The sequence below is a fragment of the Strix uralensis genome, chromosome 1 (assembly GCF_047716275.1).
Source record: "Strix uralensis isolate ZFMK-TIS-50842 chromosome 1, bStrUra1, whole genome shotgun sequence".
Classification (NCBI taxonomy): domain Eukaryota; kingdom Metazoa; phylum Chordata; class Aves; order Strigiformes; family Strigidae; genus Strix; species Strix uralensis.
Window position 1 is genome coordinate 61,387,514 of NC_133972.1, and position 21,796 is coordinate 61,409,309.

Genomic DNA, 21,796 nt, shown 5'->3' on the forward strand with positions numbered 1-21,796 from the left:
GCTGGCCGAGGTGGCCCTAAGCACCAACCCCCCCGGAGGCAGGGAGGGGAGAGGGGACCCCGACGGGAGCGGCTCCGGAGGCGCTCCCCGTGAAGGGGGGAGGGGGGGGATGGGGAGGAGCGGGGTGAAGGGCCGGCGGCCCCGCGGCGGAGCCCCTCTCCCTTCCCTATCAGCCGCCTCGACGGGGCGGGCACGGCCGGGCGGCGGCGCAGGCGGAGAGTGGCGGGCAGCGGCCGGGCCCCTTCGCCCCGTGGCCCCTTCCCTCCCGCTGCGGGGCCACCACCCCCTTTGCGGGCGCGGAGGGTCGGGGCAGGGCTGGTCCCGTTCCCCCTCAGACGCGTGTTGGGCTTCTGCAAGCCCTCGCCTGCCTGAAGCCCATCGCTAGGGACACGGCTACACCGGCTCCCCACGGAAGATGCTTACCGAACAGTAAGCAATGCTAAACACCCCACGGAAGGTTTCTAACTCTTCCCCAGGTGTCGCGTCCTCGGGTGCAGCCGCGCGCTGGGGACGTGGGGGGTGTCTCGGCGAGCACTTCTCTTAAGGGCAGCTCCGGCTCCGCGGGGAAAACTGCCTGGCGAAGTTGGAAGCGACACCTAAAACCACTGTAACTACACGGGGAGAAAGGCCAGCGCGCCCTTTCTCTCCCCCGCTTTTACTCGGGGCATTTGACAGCACTTTGCTCCCATCGTCATCATCGTTTCTCCCGTGTAGCCCTTTCCCCGGGTGCTTGCGCGGCCCTTTCTCGCGGCAACCGGAGAAAGAAAAGCGTTTAAAACCGGCGTTGCGAAAGCCGAGAATCAAGAGATTCAGGAGCAGCGCCCGAAACCGCCCGCCAGCCCCTGCCTCCCCGGCGGCGGCGCTGCCCCTGTGCCCACCCGGGGTCCGGGGACGGCGGGGGGGGCGGCCCGAGCCGCCCGGGGAGCGGGGCCGGTCCGCGGGGGGTCCCGGCCGGGGGAGGGGGGGGCGGGGCGCGGCTTGTCCCGGCCTCGCTGATGGGAGGCCCAGCACCGCGGAGAGGGGGATTAACGTCCCGGGGCGCAGCGCTCGGGGAGGGGGCGCCGGCACTTTCGCGGGAGCTGCCTATTTAGATGCAGATTGCGACCTCTGGCCCCGAGGGGACGGCGGCCTTTCACGGAGATGCTAATGGCAGAGCGCAGCAGCCCCTTACCCCCCACCCCCCCCGGGCCCCCAGGGCCGAGGCGGCGGGAGCTGCGAGCAGGCGGCGGCTGCCGTCGGTGCTGCCCCTCCCGGGTCTCCTTCGCAAACCCCCCCTTCCCCTGCCCGGGGCGCAGGGCGGGCAGCGGGGCGGGCCGCGGCCGCGCTCCCCCAGGGGCGGCCCGGGGCAGGTGCCCGGCTTGGGGGGGGTGGGGTGGAGGGGAGGGGGGGGCGCGGGGAGGCGGCCTCGGAGCCCCCCGGGGCCGGGGCGGGCGGGGGGGGACTGGCAGCCCTGTCCTCCTGGTGGCTGTTGGGATTTGGAGGAGGGGCCGGCTGCGGTTTAGGGGAGGGGAGGGGGGAGGCGGCGGGTCTGGCGGGAGCGGCGGTGGTTGCGCGGGCGCGGAGGCGGTGGCACATGCCTGGCCTGGGCGAGCCCTGCGCCCGCCCCCCGCCGCCCAGGGTTTACAAACCCGGCAAGGCAATCCTCCTCCTCCCTCCTCCTCCTCCTCCCTCCTCCTCCTCCTCCTCCTCTGCTCGGCGCATCCAGGCAAGAAAATCCGGGAGTTTTACTGAACCTGCATTTCCATTAACTCGGCCTCAGCCCCGGCTAATCCGCAGCACTGAAGGCGAGGAGGCTAATTAATGACAAGCTTTTACAGTCAAGACCAGCGATAATTGCTTTGGTGGCCTTTATGATTACAAGATAAAAATGGACCGGGCCTGACATAAGAGCCACTGTGTACACTGCAAGACAGGAGGAAATTAAGAGCTGGCTAGCTGAATACGGAGCAGAAAATTACTAATAGAGGAGAGATAATGAATAGGCCGGCTAGGCATTCATGGGGAAAAATCCATTTTGTTACCACGCGAAATTAGGTGGTGGAAAGGAGTTTGCTAATTGTTCTCATCTTGTAGCAACCAGGACTGAGGCAGGGGCGTGCTTTTCAATTCATTTCCCTGGTAATTGTGAAAGGGGGAATGCAGGCCAAATGAGTCTTGCTGCAATTTGCGCGCCTGGTCTTTTCATTTTCATGTTGCGTTTTTAATTGTTGCTAATATAGCTTATAATGAAGCTAATGAGGGGAAATTATTGTACAACTTTTTAGCACATGGAGACAAGTGAAATGCACTAGAAGGATTCTCTCCTATTGCTGCAAAAATAATAGTAATCTGGAGGAGTTTGGAACTATCGCGCTTTTTTTTATCCTTTTCCTTCTACAACAGACAAAAGGAAGGACCGCTACCTACTTTTTTTTTTTTTTTCCTCTCTCCGTCGTTCCTTGTTTTATTTTTCACTCCAAGAAAAAAAAAAAAGGGATTTTCCCTGGCTGCCCCCGTCGCAGCCCCTGGCCCTGACCGCGGTCCGGCGGGGCGGCGGGGGGTGCGCGGAGCTGCGGGGCGCACCGCGGTGTTTGCGCGCAGCGAGCGCGCCCGCCTCCGCCTCTCGGTAGTTAAACGCAAACCGCAGGGAGAGGAGGGGATGGAGGGGGGCATGCCAGCAGTGCTGTCCCTGCCCGCCCCTTCGCCTCCATCCTTGGCTGAAAGTTAGCGCTGCCGGGTGTCTTCCCCCGACGGGCTCCCCTTCCTCCGCGCTGCTCCGCGACCACGCAACTCAGGCGCTGCCTCTCTCTCCTTCCCTGCAGAAAAGCAACGTCCCGCCGCTCCCGCAGCGCGGGGAAGAGGCAGAGTCCGCCAAATTCCTCCTCCTCACCCTCCTCTCCCTCGCCTGCATCGCCGGGGTCCTGGCGGCGTCGGGGGTCGCCTACTGCCTCCGCCACCGCGCCCGCCGCCGGCTGAAAGAGAAGCTCTCGGCCCTGGGGGCCGACGCCGGCTCCGACGCCCCCGCTGCTTATCAGGTAAGCACCAAGCTTTCCTCCTCCGGCCCTGCCCCCCCGGGGTGCCCGGCAGAGCCCGGGGGGACCCTTCTCCTATCGGGAGGCGAGGGGGTGGGTTTGTTTCCGATGCTGCCCTCCCCCCCCCCCCCCCCCCCCCCGCTCCATTCATGTTCCCGCCGATTCACTGTAGCAGCTTTTTACTGCTGGGTATTAATCTTGGCTATTCTGGGAGTTGCTGTAAATTCGTGCTTAATTAGAAACATTAAAAAAAAAAAAAGCCCTTGCCATTGAAATTCTCTGAAAAATAACATTAATATCCATAATCTGTCACCCCTGCCACTATTAATAACGAAAAATCTTTACCATTTATGAGGAATGGATTGCACGGTTATCTGAAGATGTCTCTCTTTTTGAGTAATCGACTTCTTCGGGGTCTGATATGAAAAGAGCCTTTGACCTGATCTGTTGCCACCTTCTGCCATTATTCAGATAAAATGAAATCTAATGCTGATAGATGGGGAGGTAAACCAGGACTGGTTCTGAGAGAACAATGGTAGCAGATGTGTACCCAGTAATACGGGAGGACTGCACTCAGGTTTCCTGAAATAAATCAGAAACCTCAGGCTTTCTCTTTCAGTTTCAAGAGTATTGGGTGGAGAGACACTCTGCGTCTCCCTGAAGTTTGTTTTAGATCGTGGCACTTATTTCGTGGTGTGTTATTGGTGTGGTAATTCGTGTGTTATGGTCATATACCACACAACCTTCCTCTGTTATCCCAAAATATTTGGAATGAGACCAGGAAAAAGAATTCAGAAATGCATAAATATTGTTGCTGTACTATCCATGCCTGCTGTGCACTCGTAGGGTCTCGCTAATGGCACTCTTTTGTCAAGTTTTATTTCACCTTCTTGTTCTGCTTAGGATCAGACATTATGGCCCTTCTGTATTCTGGAGCTGAGATAGATTCAAATTGGCAGCTGGGAGTCATACGGGAATAAACTCATGCTTCCTCCCAAAGTTTGGGTCTGCCTGTACCTCTTACATGTTAAAGATGTAATATATTAAGTATGTCTCCACAGGCTGGGTCCAGGGAGATTTTAGTACAGAAAGATAAATACGAATGTTTCTGTACCAATTAGTATCTTCAGGAATGGTTTTGGTTTTCAGCTTATATGGAATGTTTACTTAAAAAAAATCTTTAAATTACTTTAGATCTTTAAATTTAATGGCTTCCAAAGCAAGAGAGAGCGAGAGCAAGAGCATTTTCAGCGAAAAAAAGGAGTGTCCCCCAGGATAAAATGTGAACAAAACAGCAGTTTGTCAAATCAGTTTTGTTGGCCAAATAGACTGTGGCCGTAAATATTTTTGTTTGGTTTTAACAGGGAACTCGCTGTTGGCTTATTTAAACCACAAGCGCTAGGTAGTCTTTTTCTTCCGTGAAACATGAATACGAGAATTCTTAATTTTAAAAAAAAGCCCTCCAGGTTCCAAAATCACACTTGAAACTGAATTTGTGATAATTAACAGGACAATCTTCCTACTGACAGCTCTAATTAATAGTATCTGTAATTAAAATCGTGCCCTTCCAGCAGGAAAATTGTTTGAATTTCTTGGAGTGACCTTTTTTGCCATTTCTCCTGGGAGTATAGTGGTTAAGTTGATATTGATTTTATAATGAGCTCTGGTTTGTTTAATAAGAATCTGTAATCCAGACACTAAATGAAATGTGTGCTTCATTTCTTCTTGCCAGATTTATATATATTTTAAAATCTTCCTCGTTAGATCTGAGAATGACATTTTCTGTTTAAAAACAACAACAACGCTTCAGGGATGCTGCTCAGTTTTTCAATAGCAAGACTGTATTAATATTCTTTGTTTCTGACCTTTGGGCCCAGTCCTAACCGCCTGACTTCTTAAACATTTCCATTGGTTTTTCAGGGGAACTGCAGTCAGGAGTGGGAGGAAAAATGTTTTTCCTTAAATACAAAGGTTTCTAAGGGCTTGGCTCTCCTCCCGTGGAAGTAAATGGGAATTTTGCCATTTGTTTCAATGGCAGCAGTAGGAGGCCCCAGTATAGGCAGACAAAATACTGGGGCAGTTTTGATGATGCTAAGTAGCGTTTTATCAAAATGAATCACTGAGCCTGGTTCTGTATATAATAAACTATTCACATGGATTTGAGGAGAAATAGGATTGAACCCTATTCGCATCGTCAAAATTGCCTTAATGTTGCGCTGTGTTAAATGTAATGGATATCTGGTGTGATGCATGTTTTGGATAACATGAATTAGGTCTCAGAAAAGCATCAATTATCTTTTTCCTCATCTTCTCTGATTCTCATAGGGAAATAATGTAATCAGTATTAATACGGGGGGAAGAAAAAAGCAGATAGCTTTCAAAATTGTACCTGCTTTGTTCTCTTCTGTTAAATATTTCCCAAGTATCTGCTCAGTTAGCTCAGTGTATTTTAAAAATATGAAATATTTCAGCAGCTGCTGCCACTAGACTTTAAAGCACCATACTCCCAATATGTTGCTGTTTACAGCTTAAGTGACAATTCTTTTTTTTTTTAATTTGAAGGGGAAGAAATTGGTTGGTATAAAAGGGCCTGGTCGCCCAGTGTGAATCAGAGAGAGCACTGAAATACCAGTTTGATTCACATGCTTCTCAAAATGTCAGTGGTTTATATCTTCACATAAACAAGACTGACCTAAATTTTCAACATTTAGCAGAAGGATTTTTCATCCTAACCCAGTTCAGCCAGGAGAGTTCATTTGGGCTTCTACTCCTTCCTCACTCATCCTGTGAACTTTGAAGAGTTTTTTCCCACCCCCACCCCCCCCCCTTCTCATTTTGAGAAGGGGGAAACAGACAAACCATATTCTCAAAGAAACAGCAGGCTGGCTGCTAAGTCTGCCCCCACACATACACACCGGCGGTGTGATGCTTGTCATGCAACCTCACTCTCCCTCGGGCTCTCACCTGCTAGCAGGAGCAGTTCTTGTGTGAGCACACTTACCTACTAACACAAGTACTTCTTGTGTAAATGCATGTAGAAGTGACCAGTTTTAGGCAGGACAACCAATACCATTTAAAAGTTGAAGCAGGCAAATAAAATCTCTGCGGTGCCCCTGGTAAGCTGCCAAATGGCCCAATACCTCCTGAAGATGTATCTGGTTCTTCAGGGGGCTGGTACGGCAAGCAGCTGGCCTTCAAAGTGTTAAAGTAAGGTCTGGGAGACTAAACCTTATTGAAAGACTAAGTAACACTAGGAGGGATAGGTACACAATTGCAACTTCATTTATCTTTGAATAAACAACAAAATTATAGGCTAGTTTAATTAGACATCAGCTAAGGAGCTCTTCAAAATTAATGGAAATAGCGTATCTCATAAAATGTTGCACGTGCATAAAACACATTTTATACATAAAGGTGGACAGTTTTTGTGCACCCTTTAAACACATCTCCTGTCCTTTCAAATCACATGTGTAATGATTAGATAAGTCAGCGTTAGCATTCAGGGGTGACTAAAAAGAGGTTCTTACTGCCTCCGCGGTGCCCCTGCGCATGCGCGCACCTGCACCCGTGTTTTTAATTGTTGCTCGTGTTGCTTTGATCTTCTTTGAAAAGCAAGTTTAGCATTGTGCAAGCCCACTCTCTGGTCCAGGAGATTAGGGCAGAAGCGTTTTAGGAATTTTCAGCAGACGCTCTTTGATTTATTTCACAACACTGAGCAGATTTTCTTCATGCACTTTGAAGCCTTTAGAACATAACCCAGAGAAAAACGGGCATTCAGACATCAGGGGCGGGCTGCAAACAGGGCCACTAAGTGCACATCTTACTTGTCACTACTCCCATTAGCGAGCAATTTATTAATGTAATGAGTGTATGTTAGTGACTGCTACTATTTAGGGATGCTCTGTTTGATTCAGGGTGATGTATTTGTGAGTCCAGCTGAACCCTGGCTTTTGACCCCTGTGCAGGGAATGCTGGGTTGTGCAAGATGTTAAATCATCAGCATATTTTATACTTTGCTCTGCAGAACTTTCCTATGAGCATGGTCTTCTGCATCACTGATAATGCTCTGCAAAATGTTGCCCATAACGGAATTTAAAGGCAAAAGTTAAAATGCACTGAAGCTGCATTCAGAAAGCCTGCCTTTTAATATTTTATGTCAATAATGTTCTTTTTAATATTCCCTCATCTCAGCCAAAAGAACTTTCTTTAAAAAGTGAAGGGGCAAAGACCAAGCAATTTACAGTGAAGTTCCTTCTTAAACTGCCTGAAGTATTCAAGGTTACATGAGCTGTGCACTGTCAGTGCAGCTGGATTACATCATCAACTGTTTTAAAAAAATTGTTCAAATAACTTGATTTGGCAGGCATATAATTGTAAATTATATGTAAATTCTACATTATTACATATATTATATATAAATTATATATGCCTTTGTCAAATGCAGTCTTATTAATTACATGATCCTTCTGAATTCAAAGCCACTGAGAACTTCTCTGTGCTTTTATAGATTTGATCCTGCTGGTATTTTTTATTAGAGATGTTAAGAACACTATTTATGACAATTACATTAAATATTTTGCTGCAAATATTTTAAAAGGCTCGAATTGAAAGAATCCACTGGAAACATACTCTCTACTTAACCATCATGCCTAGTTTGTGTGTTTAAATACAGATAATTCATTACCTTTAATACGACTTCATATTTTACACTCTAGACTGACTTTCATAAGCAAACTTGTTATTACAGTATTACACCTTAATGTTATAATAATACTGTATATAAACTCATTAGAAAATGGTATTTTGTGAACTAAGTGAAATGGAAAGAAAAAAGAAAAAAAAATTGCTCTTTTTTGTCAAGTTCTCAGTAATATTCCAATTAACATCAGGGTTGGGACCAAAGAAAACTGGTAAACTGGGGATAATCAGTACCAAAAAGTATTACCTCCTATCTATGTAAAGCTTCATTTTCAAGGACCCTCACTACAGTTAAGCAAAAAAGATACCACTGAGGACGAAGTGTATTCAGTACATGAGTATTTAGTAAGCTTTTCAGTAAGGAATACATTTAGTAAGGATTTTGGATAGTTGAAAATCTTGCCTTAAGGCTGAATGCTACGAAGGGCTTGCTTGTGTTTTCTTCTGGGAAAACAAAGGACGTAACGCATTTTTAATCTTTTCTTTTCCTGTGTCCTTATTAAAAGGGAAAAAAAAAAAGATTATCTCATGTGACCATGTAAAACACCAGGGCAAACTGTAATTGTTTGTAATAAAACATACATGGGGAGGTATATGTATTAGAAGAGTTCTTGTCCATTTAAGGCTGCTTATTGTGTATTATGTGAACAATTTTCTCTATCTTTAATTAGAATTTTGTCTTAAAATAAATTCTCAGGAACCTGCAAATACATTGTATGTAATGTTGTTACATAAACCACTGTAATTTAGGGTGAGACAGTTTTCACGATATACAAAATATATATTCTACACAATAGTCATGCATAGCAATAATGGGAGAGGATAAAGAAGGGGGGAGTGTTTTAAGGTGATTAGAAAAGAGTTTACCTTATGTTTAAACACTTCATTGAAGTCAGACAGTAGATGTCCAAAGCAGAATGAGGCAAAACAGGAGGTGTACAAATATGGATTTAACTTTTAATCTGTTTTTTATCTGATTAGTGTTCAGAACAATCCACAATTCCTGTGGTGCAGTGGACTATGTAATTCCCTAACCTTGCTTCCTGTGGTAGCCATAAAATTGAGTTAAATGGTAGTAATGTTCAAAATAGCATTTCAAAATACTGTATGAATTTATAAATCAGCAGAAATGTATCAAACATGCCCGTTTGATAAATCGGGGTATAAATAACAAACCCCTAGCATTTAAAATCAATTTCAAAATACTGCTTAATGAGAAATGCCCATAAATGCCGAAGCTCAATGGCACAGATTTCAGAGGGCACTTCAGGAAATCTGAATTTGAGCTTGTTGTGTCTGTCTGCGAGGAGCAGTGCTCTCCCATCACCCCTTCCCCTGCTCTGCCCACTGCTCCAGCACGCACGGCCCCGCAGCGGGGCAGCCCTGGGGGAACCACGCTGGCTGTGCAAGGGAGGCGTGTTGGGCTTGTTACGAATGGCTCTCACTCAAGCTTTTCCTATTTGAGAAAATAACTTTTATAAATTACTCAGTGTTGGAGAAATGGACTTGCCCTGACCAGAGAGGGTTTTACCTTCGCAGCCCAGGTTCTGGGCTGCTGCAGCAGTGGCAGTGCAGCAACACTTTGAGTCAAACACTCTTTACATTAGAGCAAGCAGCGGAGAGAGAGGATTTTTGCAGGTATGGAAGGAAAATGAGTATACATGCAACTCCTGGAGTGTTTGGATGAGAAGGTGCCATGTGGGTTTAGGTTTGAGTAATATAAACCATCTTTTTCCATCAGTTGTCAGTTTATCTGCATAGGACTAGTGCAGAGTAACAGAGAGAAGGTGATGTTGACCCTTTCCTCTTACGTGACTTTGTTGTTCCCTGTCTAAAGAATATGGTGTTTGAGCTTGGTGTTTTGTGGAACAAGGACAAACGTGCTCCAAGCATCTTGCAGTATAATTTCTGTGTATTTAGGGTGTAAGAAAATGCTAAGAAAAAAACAGTAGGAGGGGAAATTCAGTTAGTGACTCATTTTTAATTACTGGGAAATCCAGAGTCCCTACCCAAACAGGCATTTCTTAGAAAATGTGCTGGAGGTGCTCTGGACTTGCAGGCTGCATCTCGCCTGGTAAATTAAACCGGTAAATTGTTCAAATGGCTCTGGCACCATTTCAGGCCAAGCCACCCAACTTTCTCCCAGTTTCTCAGCACAGTTAGCACAGGCCAAGAAAAAGACATATATTCATTCACCAGGCAGTTTTCTTAATAATTTGACTGTGGCCACCCAGCTATAGAGGGTGAGAATTACTGTTGCTTTATCTGCCCTAACTCCCCGTCCTGGACCACCAAGGTCTGGGCTCCTGCTCCCGAGCATCCTGCTCCCAAGCATCTGGCTCCTGCGCATCCTGCTTCTGCTTCAGAGCCCCTTCCACCCGTCCCTGCCGTGCTGCGGGCTGTTTGCCAGCTGAGCGTGGGCTGGTTCTGGATAAGTACAATGGATTGTCTCCCTCTGGTAAATTGATTATGTCCCAGTGCCTGTATGTTATAAAGAAGCCAAAGATAACCACAGCCTTGCCTAATGGGCTGGAGAGTATTTGATCTGCAGTCCCAGGCAGTACATCATCTCAAGTGTCCTGATTTCTTTCTGGAATAACTATACTGTCTTCAGTGGCATTTTTTTTCTGATGTAATGTAGAGGATAATCAGGCCTGTCTTTCCCACACACTTCTGCCCTTTTTTCTGTTTTAGGATTTTCCTTTTTCTTTTGGAGCAGCTCTCTTATCCTGTTTCAGATTTGACACATTCTTCTATTGTATATTCTCTGAACGCTCAGCAGCTAACACTGCTATCTGGCTTGCTGAGCCTTTCATATTCCTTCAGAGTGCTGCACTAGAAGAAAAAAATACATTTTTTAAAGTTTTTAGCTGGGAAGCTTTCTTATTTGCAGAATGAATCTTGTACCAGGGTCACGTTTCCTAGAAGAGAGTAGAAGTTAATTGTGTGTACATAAAGAACTGTTGTAGACGATGTTTGTCAGTTCTTGTAGGACCATGATGCCTGCGAACAGGAACAGGTTTCAGTTTATTCTCTGAAGTCTGTAAGGTACATAAAAAGCATTCTTCCTACTGCTTTCTTCTGGGTGCATCTGTTCGTCCTGCACACCGGTCTCACACAGCGGGCAGTGAGGGGGGAGAGGAGTGGGGGAGGCAGTATCGCTTCCTTTCTCCTTCTCTGTGCAGGCAGAGATGTGCTGTGCTTGGCAGTGTGCTGGCAGAGCAGGTTCACGTCCTGCCCAAAGCCAGTGAGATCTCAGCTTCAGAGGTCTTTGTCCTTCCTGCACTGTGTTTGTGCTTAGCCTTAGTGAAGGATTTGAGTCTGATCGCAGCCACCTAAGGTTTTACACTGGTAAACCCATACAAACTCAGCTGTTTTGTGGGACAGGTAAACAAAATAGGCTTCAAATCCCAGCTCTTGCAGGGATGTCACAAAGTTGAATATTCTGAGTGGACTGTGATGTTTTCACTTGTTTTATTGTAGTATAAACTATAAGAGAAGAAGTTTGGGTAAAGCAGACTGGAGCTCTCCTGGGGTCATGCTGCTCAATTGCTTCAGTCTTCCCAAAGGCACAAGTGAGAGGTGCTGTCTCGAACAGCCTTGAGAGCATGCATGACACATGAGGGCCGGGGGACCCATGGATGGCCTGTGTGCAGAGCTACAAAGAGTTGGATGCTGAGGATGTGATTTGCGTTGACTGGACAAGAGGCCTCATTTCATTCCTCTCAACAGGGACAAAGCTGCTGCTCCAGGCATGAGGACCTCCTATCCAGGATATTTTCTTTTTCATATGCTTACATGCACAACAGAGATCTAAATGCTTTCTATCAGTTTAAATAACTGTAGAAGAAAATTTGAGTGGTTTAATGCACACCAGCAAGGTATGGTAAAGGACTGAGAGAACTCACCTGACTTCTTTGTACTGTGATTTTTGCTATTACAGGTTCTAAGCTCTCATGGCACCAGTGTGTGTCACTGCAGTGTAAGTCAGCTGGGACACCCCTGCAGCTCTTCGTATTCCAGTTCAGGTTCTCAGCTTTCAGCACACAGATCCAGTTTTTGTCACTTGCATTCTTACCAAACAACCAAACCAAGACAGTGAAGAAGGGAGACTGTAAAAGGACACTTCTAGAAGTTAAATCCTTCAAAGAACCAAAATTAATTTGAAGGAGGGTGGGAAAGAATAGTTTTTGAATTGGAGACAATGAAATTTAGTGTAGGTAGCTTATGCAGAGGAGAAAATGCATGAGGTTTTCTCTAAGCTTTGCTGACCAGTTTCTAGACTTTTTGCCAAAGACAAATGAGTGGTGTTTTATTGATGTTTGCTTGGGATGACTGCATTCTGAACAAGGACAGATTTTGATCAGGGAAATAGTTTGTTAAATTCTTAATATTTCAGACTGATAAAATCCTATTCAGTTTTGGTGCAGTTCTTATTTTTTTTTTGTTTTCCTGTCTAGCAAACATAGTTGCAGGCTTCTTGGTGATTCCTGCTTTTTCCTTCTACATTCGACTGCTGCTGCTTTGCAGAACCATGTTCTGGCAGCATCTGGGAGATCTCAGAAGTGGCTGATCTTGCCCTCCAAAGTGGGAACAGCTCATCATGATTGTGATAAAACTCACTTTTGATATTGGGTTTACATGCTTACCTCGGCTGATTAAAATCACTCCCTTTCCCCTCATTGGATGTTACCTAACTTGGGGATATATGCATTTCATGCAGGTGAGGTGGCTTTTCCTTGGTCATGCTGTCTGACAGCAGCAGAGGTATATGGCTTGAAGTGGGCTGCAGTAGAGCTATAACTACCAACCCTACACATTTTCTAGTACTGCTGGTCTGAACATCCCCCTAATCTTCAGAAATGTATCGGAGAGAATATTCACGTCAGAGATATACTGATCTTTCCCACTAACTATTAATAGAAGAACAAGGGAAAGGTGAAAAGGAAAAATTCGGTATGCTCCTGCTTTTCTGACAGCGTGGGGAAAAAACCCTTGGATTTTACTTTTTTACAACTTCTCAACTGGAGTTCATCCTGGCTTCCTGGGAAAGAAAAATGCCTCGTGTGGAGTGATATGGTGTGATTTGCTGGAAGAGGTTTTGCTACAGTGGATCACAGGGAAACGTGCCAGTGGCTGGCTGTCCACGTAAGATAGGAGGAGAAATCTGATGGAGCTGAACGTAGTTTTGGGAGCAAGAACAATCTGCATATGTAAATTCATGTTATATAGTGAAATTACGTCATACAGCATCTCCCTCTGTACTCTAGGGAAATAATATGTACAGTAAAATGGGAATGTGAGCATGTAAATTCCATATACTGTCACCCACAAGAGTGAAATAAAGAGCTGCAATTCCTAATTAACCTCACTGAAAAGCTCTCGTGTGTGAAGTTGAAGCATACAGAAGGGTTGCCTAGCAAGCTGTTCCAAATTTCAGCTTCTTTTTGAAGGTCTGGGTCAACCCAATGGCTCTCCAGGCACTGTCGACTAATAATTTTGTTTGCTTGTTTGAGGGCTTTAGAAGTTAATTAAGTATAAATCGATGCTTGAGGCTTCTGTGAGTGCTGGTCACTCCATTGCCAAAGGAACGCTGCAGAAATGGAGGGAGTGAGGAAAAGGTGACAAGACTGATTAAGGGCATGGAAAAACTTGTATGAAGAGGGATTGAAAAGACAGATTATTTCTTCTAAAACAGTAACAAGTGGCCGTGTAGAAAAGAAAAAAGCATATAAAATGAGGAACTGAAGAAAGAGTGAAAATCTTACTCTGTCTTCTGCCTAGCACAAGGGCAAAGATGTTCAGTTATATTAGATACATAGAAGTCTAATAGAGGAAAAGCTGTCTGCATACTGCCATGTGCAACGCTATTTGTGCAGAATGTTGTTGATGCACCAGTTGTTAGCAGGAATGTCAAAAACCAAAAAAACACATGAGAAAAAAATCTTGTAGGTAATAAAATACTTGATGATGTTTTAGAACATGTCTGTAACTTCATGCCTCAGGTTTTAAAATAATCCAAAATTAAGATGTGGCCATTTTAGGAATATGCCTGCCTTGTATGTGTTCCCCTGTGTTGTTCCCGTGGTGCTTCTTGCAGACAAACTGGTGCCTGGTGAAGAGGTCCAGGGTGGAGTGATGACCCCTGTGCTTGCATGAGTTGGCAAAGGGAAACCCAGGAGCTGCAGTAATGGCCAAGGAAGTTCTTTTCTTTGAACACACATTAACTCCTTGCTGCTGCTGCAGGATATTTATTGGAAGTGGTGCCATGAAGCAGGTTAGGGATGGTGTGGAGGTCTGCAGCTCTCCTCTGGGCAGGCAGTGCCAGGGCATGACCATGATTCAGTTGAGAGTGCGGTTGTACGAAGAGGCAGGGGAGAGCCCAAGAGAAATGTGCGTTTTTGCTGTTCTTGCCATTTTCTCCAAAATATGAAGTCTCCGTGCAACTCTGACCATCAGTACTAAGTATAGATTTTCCAGTATCTGCCGTAACGCTAATAAAGCAAACATGTAGGTATATTGACCAACATTTTTGATCCTTGAAGACTTCTGTGGTGTGTGATAGAAAGAATGTCTGTTCTCAGAGACACAATGGAACTCATACATACTGTTTTATCCCATAGTTAAGTAGAGTTTCTCTGTGTTACCAAAGATGTGGCTCATAATAACCTGCTCTGACTTATGAGCAACGTTGTGCTTTATAGAGCCTTTTTTTACACTGTTCCCTTGTTCACAAAATTTGCATTTGTTTTTCCTTGCAGAGGTAAAGAGTGCTTTCATTTTTATTTTCATTGGGGAATGGGTGGAAAGCAATGACTTTAGTTTTCAAATCAGGAGAGGGTAAGGACTCACAATTTCAGCTGTCATGATAGATGATGTTATGAAAAAAAAATTGTCGCTGATGGCTATCCTTGACAGATACTTCCTTATCCCAGCATCACTTCTTATGTGTATAGCCGCCTTCTACGAAAAAAAGTATTTGAGGTTTCTAGAAGTTTTTAGGACTTGTTTTTTGTATTTCTCTGACTGGTTTTAGTACCTCTGTTACCATGAATGCAGTTACACAGACTTAAGGAGAAGCAATAATAATCCTTGCAGTGGTGTAAAATAACATTTTTAGACATAAACTTGCGGCTATGTGTTTGTTTCTTTCCAGGCTGGAAGTGCATGCTGAGTCCTGCTGGCATCTGGGAATTCCTATTTCTAGCAGAAATGATTTCCCATTTTTAGTCCTACAGGGCAATAAAATAGTGGACTACACGGCCTTAATGTATAGCTTTCCTGAGAAACTACAGCTGGCTTGGGACTGCATTTTTTGTCTACTTTGGGCCCCAGGCAACTATAAACGCTGGGAGTCGAAAAGGAAACATTTGTGGCAGTTATCTTTTAGAGCGCTGGCATCTGCTGGAAGCTGGTCAGGCTTTGGGTAGGTTAGACAAAGTCAAAATACATGAGGAATTTGCACATGGTTCTGCATGGCCTTTCAGGTTAATTCAATCATTACGACAGTTTATTTGTAGCCCATACTGTGCTGTATGGCTCTTGCTGTGCTAGCGGTGAATTTACTGTGCAGATTCATATTAAGAAGCAGCTGTGCCCTCATGAGCATGTATTTGAGTTAGTTAAGATGAACAAAATATGGAAAAGGTGAAGTTTGTTTTACACATTATTTTTCTCTGTCTAGTTAGTCCTTAAGAAATCTTTCCTCTCTCAGCTTCATACTTACTATATACTTGTAAAACACCGCATGCAACCACAGCTGAAATGTGGGAAATGCAACTTAGAAACCAGCACTGGTTGAAACCACCAAAAAAATGTGGGGTTTGTTTGGTTTGGTTTGGTTTGGTTTGGTTTGGTTTTTTGTGACAGGTAGGTCAGTCTCATATCCCGCTGCTTCCAGAATTACAGTTGTCTGAATTGCAAGACCGGTAATGCTCAGACGCTGTCAGGGACGCCCTGAGAAAAACCTGTGTGCTTTTATACCAGTAGACCTCAGGTGACTTCAGGTCTATGGTTTGCAGACCTTTCCTGTTAGAAATAGTCCCTGGTTTCTGTGGAGGTATCCAGGTAGTCTTTTTAAATCTTGAGAGAAACCACTGTGATGTCATTATGACCATGATGTTATTATGCACGGAACATACCAGTCCAAATCAGTTTAAAGAAACATTAACTTTCTTCGTATATCTTCTATCTGTGAAGTCCAGTGTACTGCAGTCATGTTAAGTCAGGCATCTGTTTCATAAAACTCTTCCCTCTTTTAGAACAAGGATATAAACTGTTGTACTTACTTACACAGTCCTAGTTAGAGTGGCCTCTTGTATTTTTGTATAGGAAAAAAAATCTCTAGTAAAGTAACTTAAACATGGTATTCAAATTTCACTGATCTTTTGGAAAACAGTATTATCCCCAAAGATGCCTGTGCTTTGCTGGCATGGATAGCAGGGAAAGCACACTACCATTATTTCAGGGAAATATCATTAGACCTGTGTTCTCATGTCTTCCTTGGTGACACGAGCCACATAAAAGACCTCTCCCTCCTTCAGGAGCTTCTGGGCTGTTTAGATGTCTACTTCATTGATGGGAGGTTGCTGAAAGAATTAAAGTAAATACATTTCCTTAAGCTGTATTGCATAGTCAGAGTCTTCGGCTCTGTGCAAGCCAGAAATTTTCACATCTACTAGACTTCTAGAGATGTGTAGAAGACTGTGATGGCTTTTTGTTTTCTTGATTTGGTAGGATAAGATTGTGCAAATGCTTGAATTTAAAAGAGGGAATAAAGCAAATACATACAAATAAAGAAAAATTTATTTTCCATATAAAGATAACCATGTTTTCTTTGCCTTTCCCCTCCTGCATGGCCTCTAGTTTCTTTATGTACATGAAGCAAGGGGAATCATAATTACATGAGTCATCACCAGGAAACACTTGCAATGCTAAAATAATTGAAATTTTTAATTTCGCAAACCATAATCAAAATTGGGATTTTGTTAGGAAAATGAGGCTGGAGCCTGTGTTTGGCTACAGTGCTCTCAAAGAGAAGCAGCAGCCCTACCTTTTGGGTCATTTAAAAACCAAACAAAGCAAAACCCCTACACTGAGACTCAAGAGTTACATCCAGATATACAGAGGGTGGTGCAGTACGAGAGGGGAGATAGTAAACTGAACCGGAGAGATTAAGGCTGTTTTGACAATCAAGTAAATACATTTTAGTTTTTTAAAATTATTTTTCTTCCAAGATCTATCACATATAAGTCTAGATAAATATGAATTGTACAAAGTATGGATTATGTAATGATACATTTGATGCTGTATCTCTCAAAATACTACTCTCAAAAGATTTTTCCAATGTCTCCCTTTGTTCCTTTTCTGAAAGCACACTGATCTCAGTAGTTGCCTTTTCTAGCAAGGATAGAAAATATATGTACAAATATTCCACATATGTAAACAGCTCTTTTACTCCTGGACAAAAAGTATGTTAAAATGAAACTAAAGCTTGGAAGTATGTTTCAATAACTCAAAAATAAATGGTAATAAAGCTGTAATTATCCCCAAAGCTACAAACACAGTAAATAAGTTAAAGTTAAATTTATAACACCTGCAAGCATATTAAGTATGCAAAAGCAAAACAAAGGCAGCCAAATGACTTTAGCTTCACCCTGTAGTAACACTAAGCAAATTTAGTTAGAGAATAATGATGTTTGTAGTCCTAGATTCATTTGTTTAAAAAAATGAGCTTACCTTATTTTTTCATTTTTAAAATCTCACTGTGTTATGACTGCATCCATAGCAGAACAGTTAAATCCATGCTGTACTTGCAGACCTCAGCTCATCCTGTGAATAATGCCTCCTTAGTTTAAAGGAAACTGAGGCTACTATTTAATTAAATGTATTAAAGCTGAGAAGAAAAGTATTTTTAAAGATCTTATTCTTCCATACCTAGCATATGAAAGGTTACATATATTCTTCATTTTCATTATATATTTTGTTATAAAGTACAGCCTTGAATCCTTTAGAATTAAGTCAACATTTTTTATTTAAAATTTCTACAAAACAATTTTGTTTTGCATGTAAAATGAACACAGTGCTATTGTGATCATGCCTGCTTAAGCAGATTTGTTTCTGATAGAATATTAGGCAGGTCAGGCTGAAATGGCTTGGTGTACACTCAGCTATCACTTTTAATAAACATAATTTCTTTGTCTAATGTCTCTGCAGTTTCTTAATCATTATACCATGGAGGGGTTTATTCTCTCTTATATTTTGTTAATTCTGAAAATAGTTGTGCCACGCTTGTTTCTGGGCTAGCTCAGATGATTTCCATTTGAATTTGTTAAGCAAAAGATTTTTAAAAGCACGGAAATGTGAGGCCTATTTCCTGGACTTTATTTTTGGAATTATGTAAATTTGGGGATCAGTTACAAAAATAGATTCCTTCCATTAATATATAGTAATGAAATTTTTTTCTAAATTAACTGGAAAGTTGGAATTTCACTCAGATCCCAGGCTCCTATTAAGCAGATCTGAAGTGAATGTGACTGGAGAAGAAAAGGAGTATTTTAGATATGAAGCTATTTTCATTTGCTTTGGACTGAAAAACTTCATTTATAATGTGCCTAGTACCAGCTAGATGACAACGATTCACATGCCATGGTCAGTGGCTGGACGTGGACTACCTGAAGCTATTGCATAGTGCATTTGCATTAAGTAGGTATATTTTAATAAACAGTAAGATCCTCACTGGAGGCAGCTTTGAGGTGGAGTGGCTCATCTTTAAAAGTAATGAGTGGAAAGCTGAGGTGCATGTTGGCCATCTCTTAACTGGGACGCTCAGGTCAGGTCTCCTGCCTGTAATGTGCCACCCTGAAGTTTTCAAATTACATTTTTGCAAATAAAAACAAGGGAAGAGATTCAATATTGACTATTCAGTCCTCAGTTCCAGCTGATTTTAGTTCCATGCTTGCCTACATTCTTAATCCTTACCACGGTGTATACATAGATTTCTCTCCAAAACCGAACATTTTAGTAAACTATGTGGTCTTAATGGATTTTCCAGATACGTACTGTAGTAGTTGAACTTGATGGAAGATAAAAATTCCTCCAAATTATCATTTGCTGTCTTGCCCTCCTGTGGTGCCGATAGCTGCCATGCATCACGAAACCCAAGTGGCATCAAATGCCGCTGCTGCCGCTTGATGGGGCCATCCAGAAGAGGTGGCCTAACACTTCTGGTGCTAAGCAGGTTGCATTTCTAAACCAGACCTGGACAGGTATCTGTGGGGTTCATTTCTGAACAGACTTGATGCCTCCTTGATGGTTGAGAGGAGTTTCTTATCTCTTCAAGTTCAGAGACCCATCTAACAAAACATAGTGGTAAGGCTGGCTCTCCATCCATGTGGGTTGTCTTTAAATGTGGATAAACTACCTTTATGCCATGATGTGGTTCATTCACAAGTGGACTGTATGGATTTGAAAATCCATTTTGCACCTGAGGAAATAATTGTCACTTCATGCTTCTCCCTGTCTCTGTGAGGACAGCCAAGTATTAGGAACACTTTAAAACCTCATTGAAAGAGGTCCAGGGGTTTTCTGAGAATATTGTTTATGGTTTGTTTAAGGTTATCAATTATGTCTCAAATAAAAAGCTCTCTACAGATGATCATTGTGCTGTACTTTGAACTCATTTAACTGGACATTATTTACAGAATATTTATCTCGGTTATGGCAGTTTTTGTCACACAGCAATATTACTTTTCCATTATATACTGCATGTGACCACCACATAAGTTTGATAATAAATGTTGGGAGATAAAAAACAGAGTAAGTGCCTCAGTATGATAGCAATTCCCATGTGATGGGAAATAATGTCATAAACTTCAAATTACCTTTTAAATAAATGTTTACGTCCAACCCATCCATTAGATCATAGCCTGAAGGGTCAGGAGAATCATTTCTTCATATTTCACTGTATGCATTATGATTGCTTTTTTAGGTGTAAATGATGTTTTTAAATGAAGAATGGCACTCAAACTATACACAAACAAGGGCTAGACATTACTGAGTCGCAGTATGGCAGAAATAGCCTCAGCCACTCGGCTAAATATAGAAGTGCAGCAGCAAATTGAATTAATTCTTAGAAAATATTTTTAATGGCGTACGTGCTGAGACGGTACAGAAATACAGCTCATGTCATTCTCACAGTTTGCAGCTTTGACATTTTAGTCAAGTTTAAATTCTAATTGTGGTTTGGTAGATGGCTGATTTGCTAAATGCTTTTGAGACTAAAGATTTTGGAGAGCAGAGAAGAGCATACCTGAGTGTGCAGAGAAGTGTACAGATAACAGAAATCATATTAATGAGGGTCTTAACCATCTAGGGCTTGGTGTACTTGTGAAGTGATGCCACTTCTGTAAGTGACCAGGGATGGTGTTTTCCTGAGAGCACCCAGTGTGAAACACCCCACATGTTGAGACCCTGCTATTCCTAATGCCTTTCATGGGAAGGGGACGTTGCTGACCATCTCAAGGATGAAGCAAACCCAAATCACATTTAGGCATTTCCCTGCTCTGAGCTGGACCTCCCTAACCCCTAAGTCCTAGAGAAATCCATTTGACTCCCCAAAACGCCCCACACATCAAAACTTTTATACATGGTGGTGTCAACTGTGTTATCCCTGTAGTGCTAGGCTAAAAACTCAACCAGGAGTTGAAATGGTTAGGCTAACAGAGAGGTGGCCTTGAAGAAGCAGAAGCTGTAGGTGTCCTGAGACTGCTGACATGCATGTGGGAATGGGGCATGTTCCTCAGCCTGGACTGGGCTGGCTGGGAGTGAGGGAAGGAAGAGCTGTCAAGGGCTGTTAGACCAATCTGGAAATAAATTCAAACAAAAAACTTCTGTTTACAGGCAGGGGAAAACTCATTGTCTTGGAGATTTAAAACACCAATCAAGAAATTCAGTGGTGTTTTTTCTGCAACTACGATTTGACCTTCCTGTTTACATTAAACATTTTTTATGGCAGTGTACAGTGACGTGGTTGCTTTGTTTAAGGTATCTGACAGTTACAGCAGTTCTGGGAATAATTGTCTGGTTCTATATATGTCAGGAAAGAAATATGTTAATATTTGAGATTGGGTTACTTTTTTTTTTAAACTTATTTATTGTGTTTCTCAATTTTACTGTCTTCCATGAGGACCATGAACATGTTAAACTGAGTTAAAACCAACATTTCTTAGTAACATATTAAATATTTTACATTCAAAACATTCTTTTTAGTTGGAGGTTAATCTACTCTAGAACCAGTTAGCTATAATATTGCTTCTTTTGTTACTATCATTTGTGTAAAAATGGTATATTAATTTCTTAGAGTTCACTTGATCCAGATTCTTTTTTGTTAGCAGAGGTCTATAATCCTTTCCACAGCAACCACTTGTGAAAGCAGAGGATTATGACTTGAGGCAGGATATGAGCAGCAGGAACAGATCAACTTAAAAACAAAGATCCTGTTTGAGTACAAATGCTATTGTTAGCACAGAGTTGGGGTGAGTCAAGTGGCAGGATGTCTATTAGCATATAATAAATTCGTATCTACATGGCATGCTAAGCCAGAAGACACATCCTTTTAGCAGTTATGTGATAGGCTACATATTTTTGTACCTTATACTTTTGCCTAGTCCAATAAACCATTCCCTCTGAGAATGGCTGATACCTAAACATCTGAACAGCTTTTTTGGTTTTCCGTAGATTTATTTTTCTGTCTAAAAAGTTTCTGCACTGTTATACTTTTCCTAAAATCTGCTAAAAGCAGGGATTTGAAAATACACTACTGCAAGGTCATTCTGAGGTTAGTAATAGCCATTTTGGACTATTGCTATCTTTTCTTATGATGTGTGTGATCCTTCAGAGAAAAGGAGGAGAGATTTTTTTCTTTGTCCCTATATTTAAAAAAAAATACAATAATGTTTTTTCCTTTATTAAAAAGTCTTGGTTTTAATACTGATAGTTTAACCTACCTATCTAACACTAATACATGTGACTCAATTTCAAAGTATTTTTGAAGTTTAATTTTTTTTCCTGTTTTTCTTGTTAAGGTC

At 42.9% G+C, this 21,796-nt stretch overlaps 1 protein-coding gene across 3 annotated transcripts in view; it reads left to right on the forward strand.

The window, feature by feature from the left end:
• The window catches only part of PTPRN2 (protein tyrosine phosphatase receptor type N2), a 691,070-nt gene that overhangs the window by 580,407 nt on the left and 88,867 nt on the right, over positions 1 to 21,796 (forward strand). For 2 of the 3 annotated variants that reach the window (XM_074868529.1, XM_074868538.1), the window contains one exon: positions 2,802 to 3,014. The exons of the other annotated variant lie outside the window; for it this stretch is intronic. In XM_074868529.1, the coding sequence (XP_074724630.1) occupies positions 2,802 to 3,014 (213 nt within the window). The remainder of the gene's footprint in view (positions 1 to 2,801; positions 3,015 to 21,796) is intronic. 3 annotated transcript variants of the gene reach the window in all.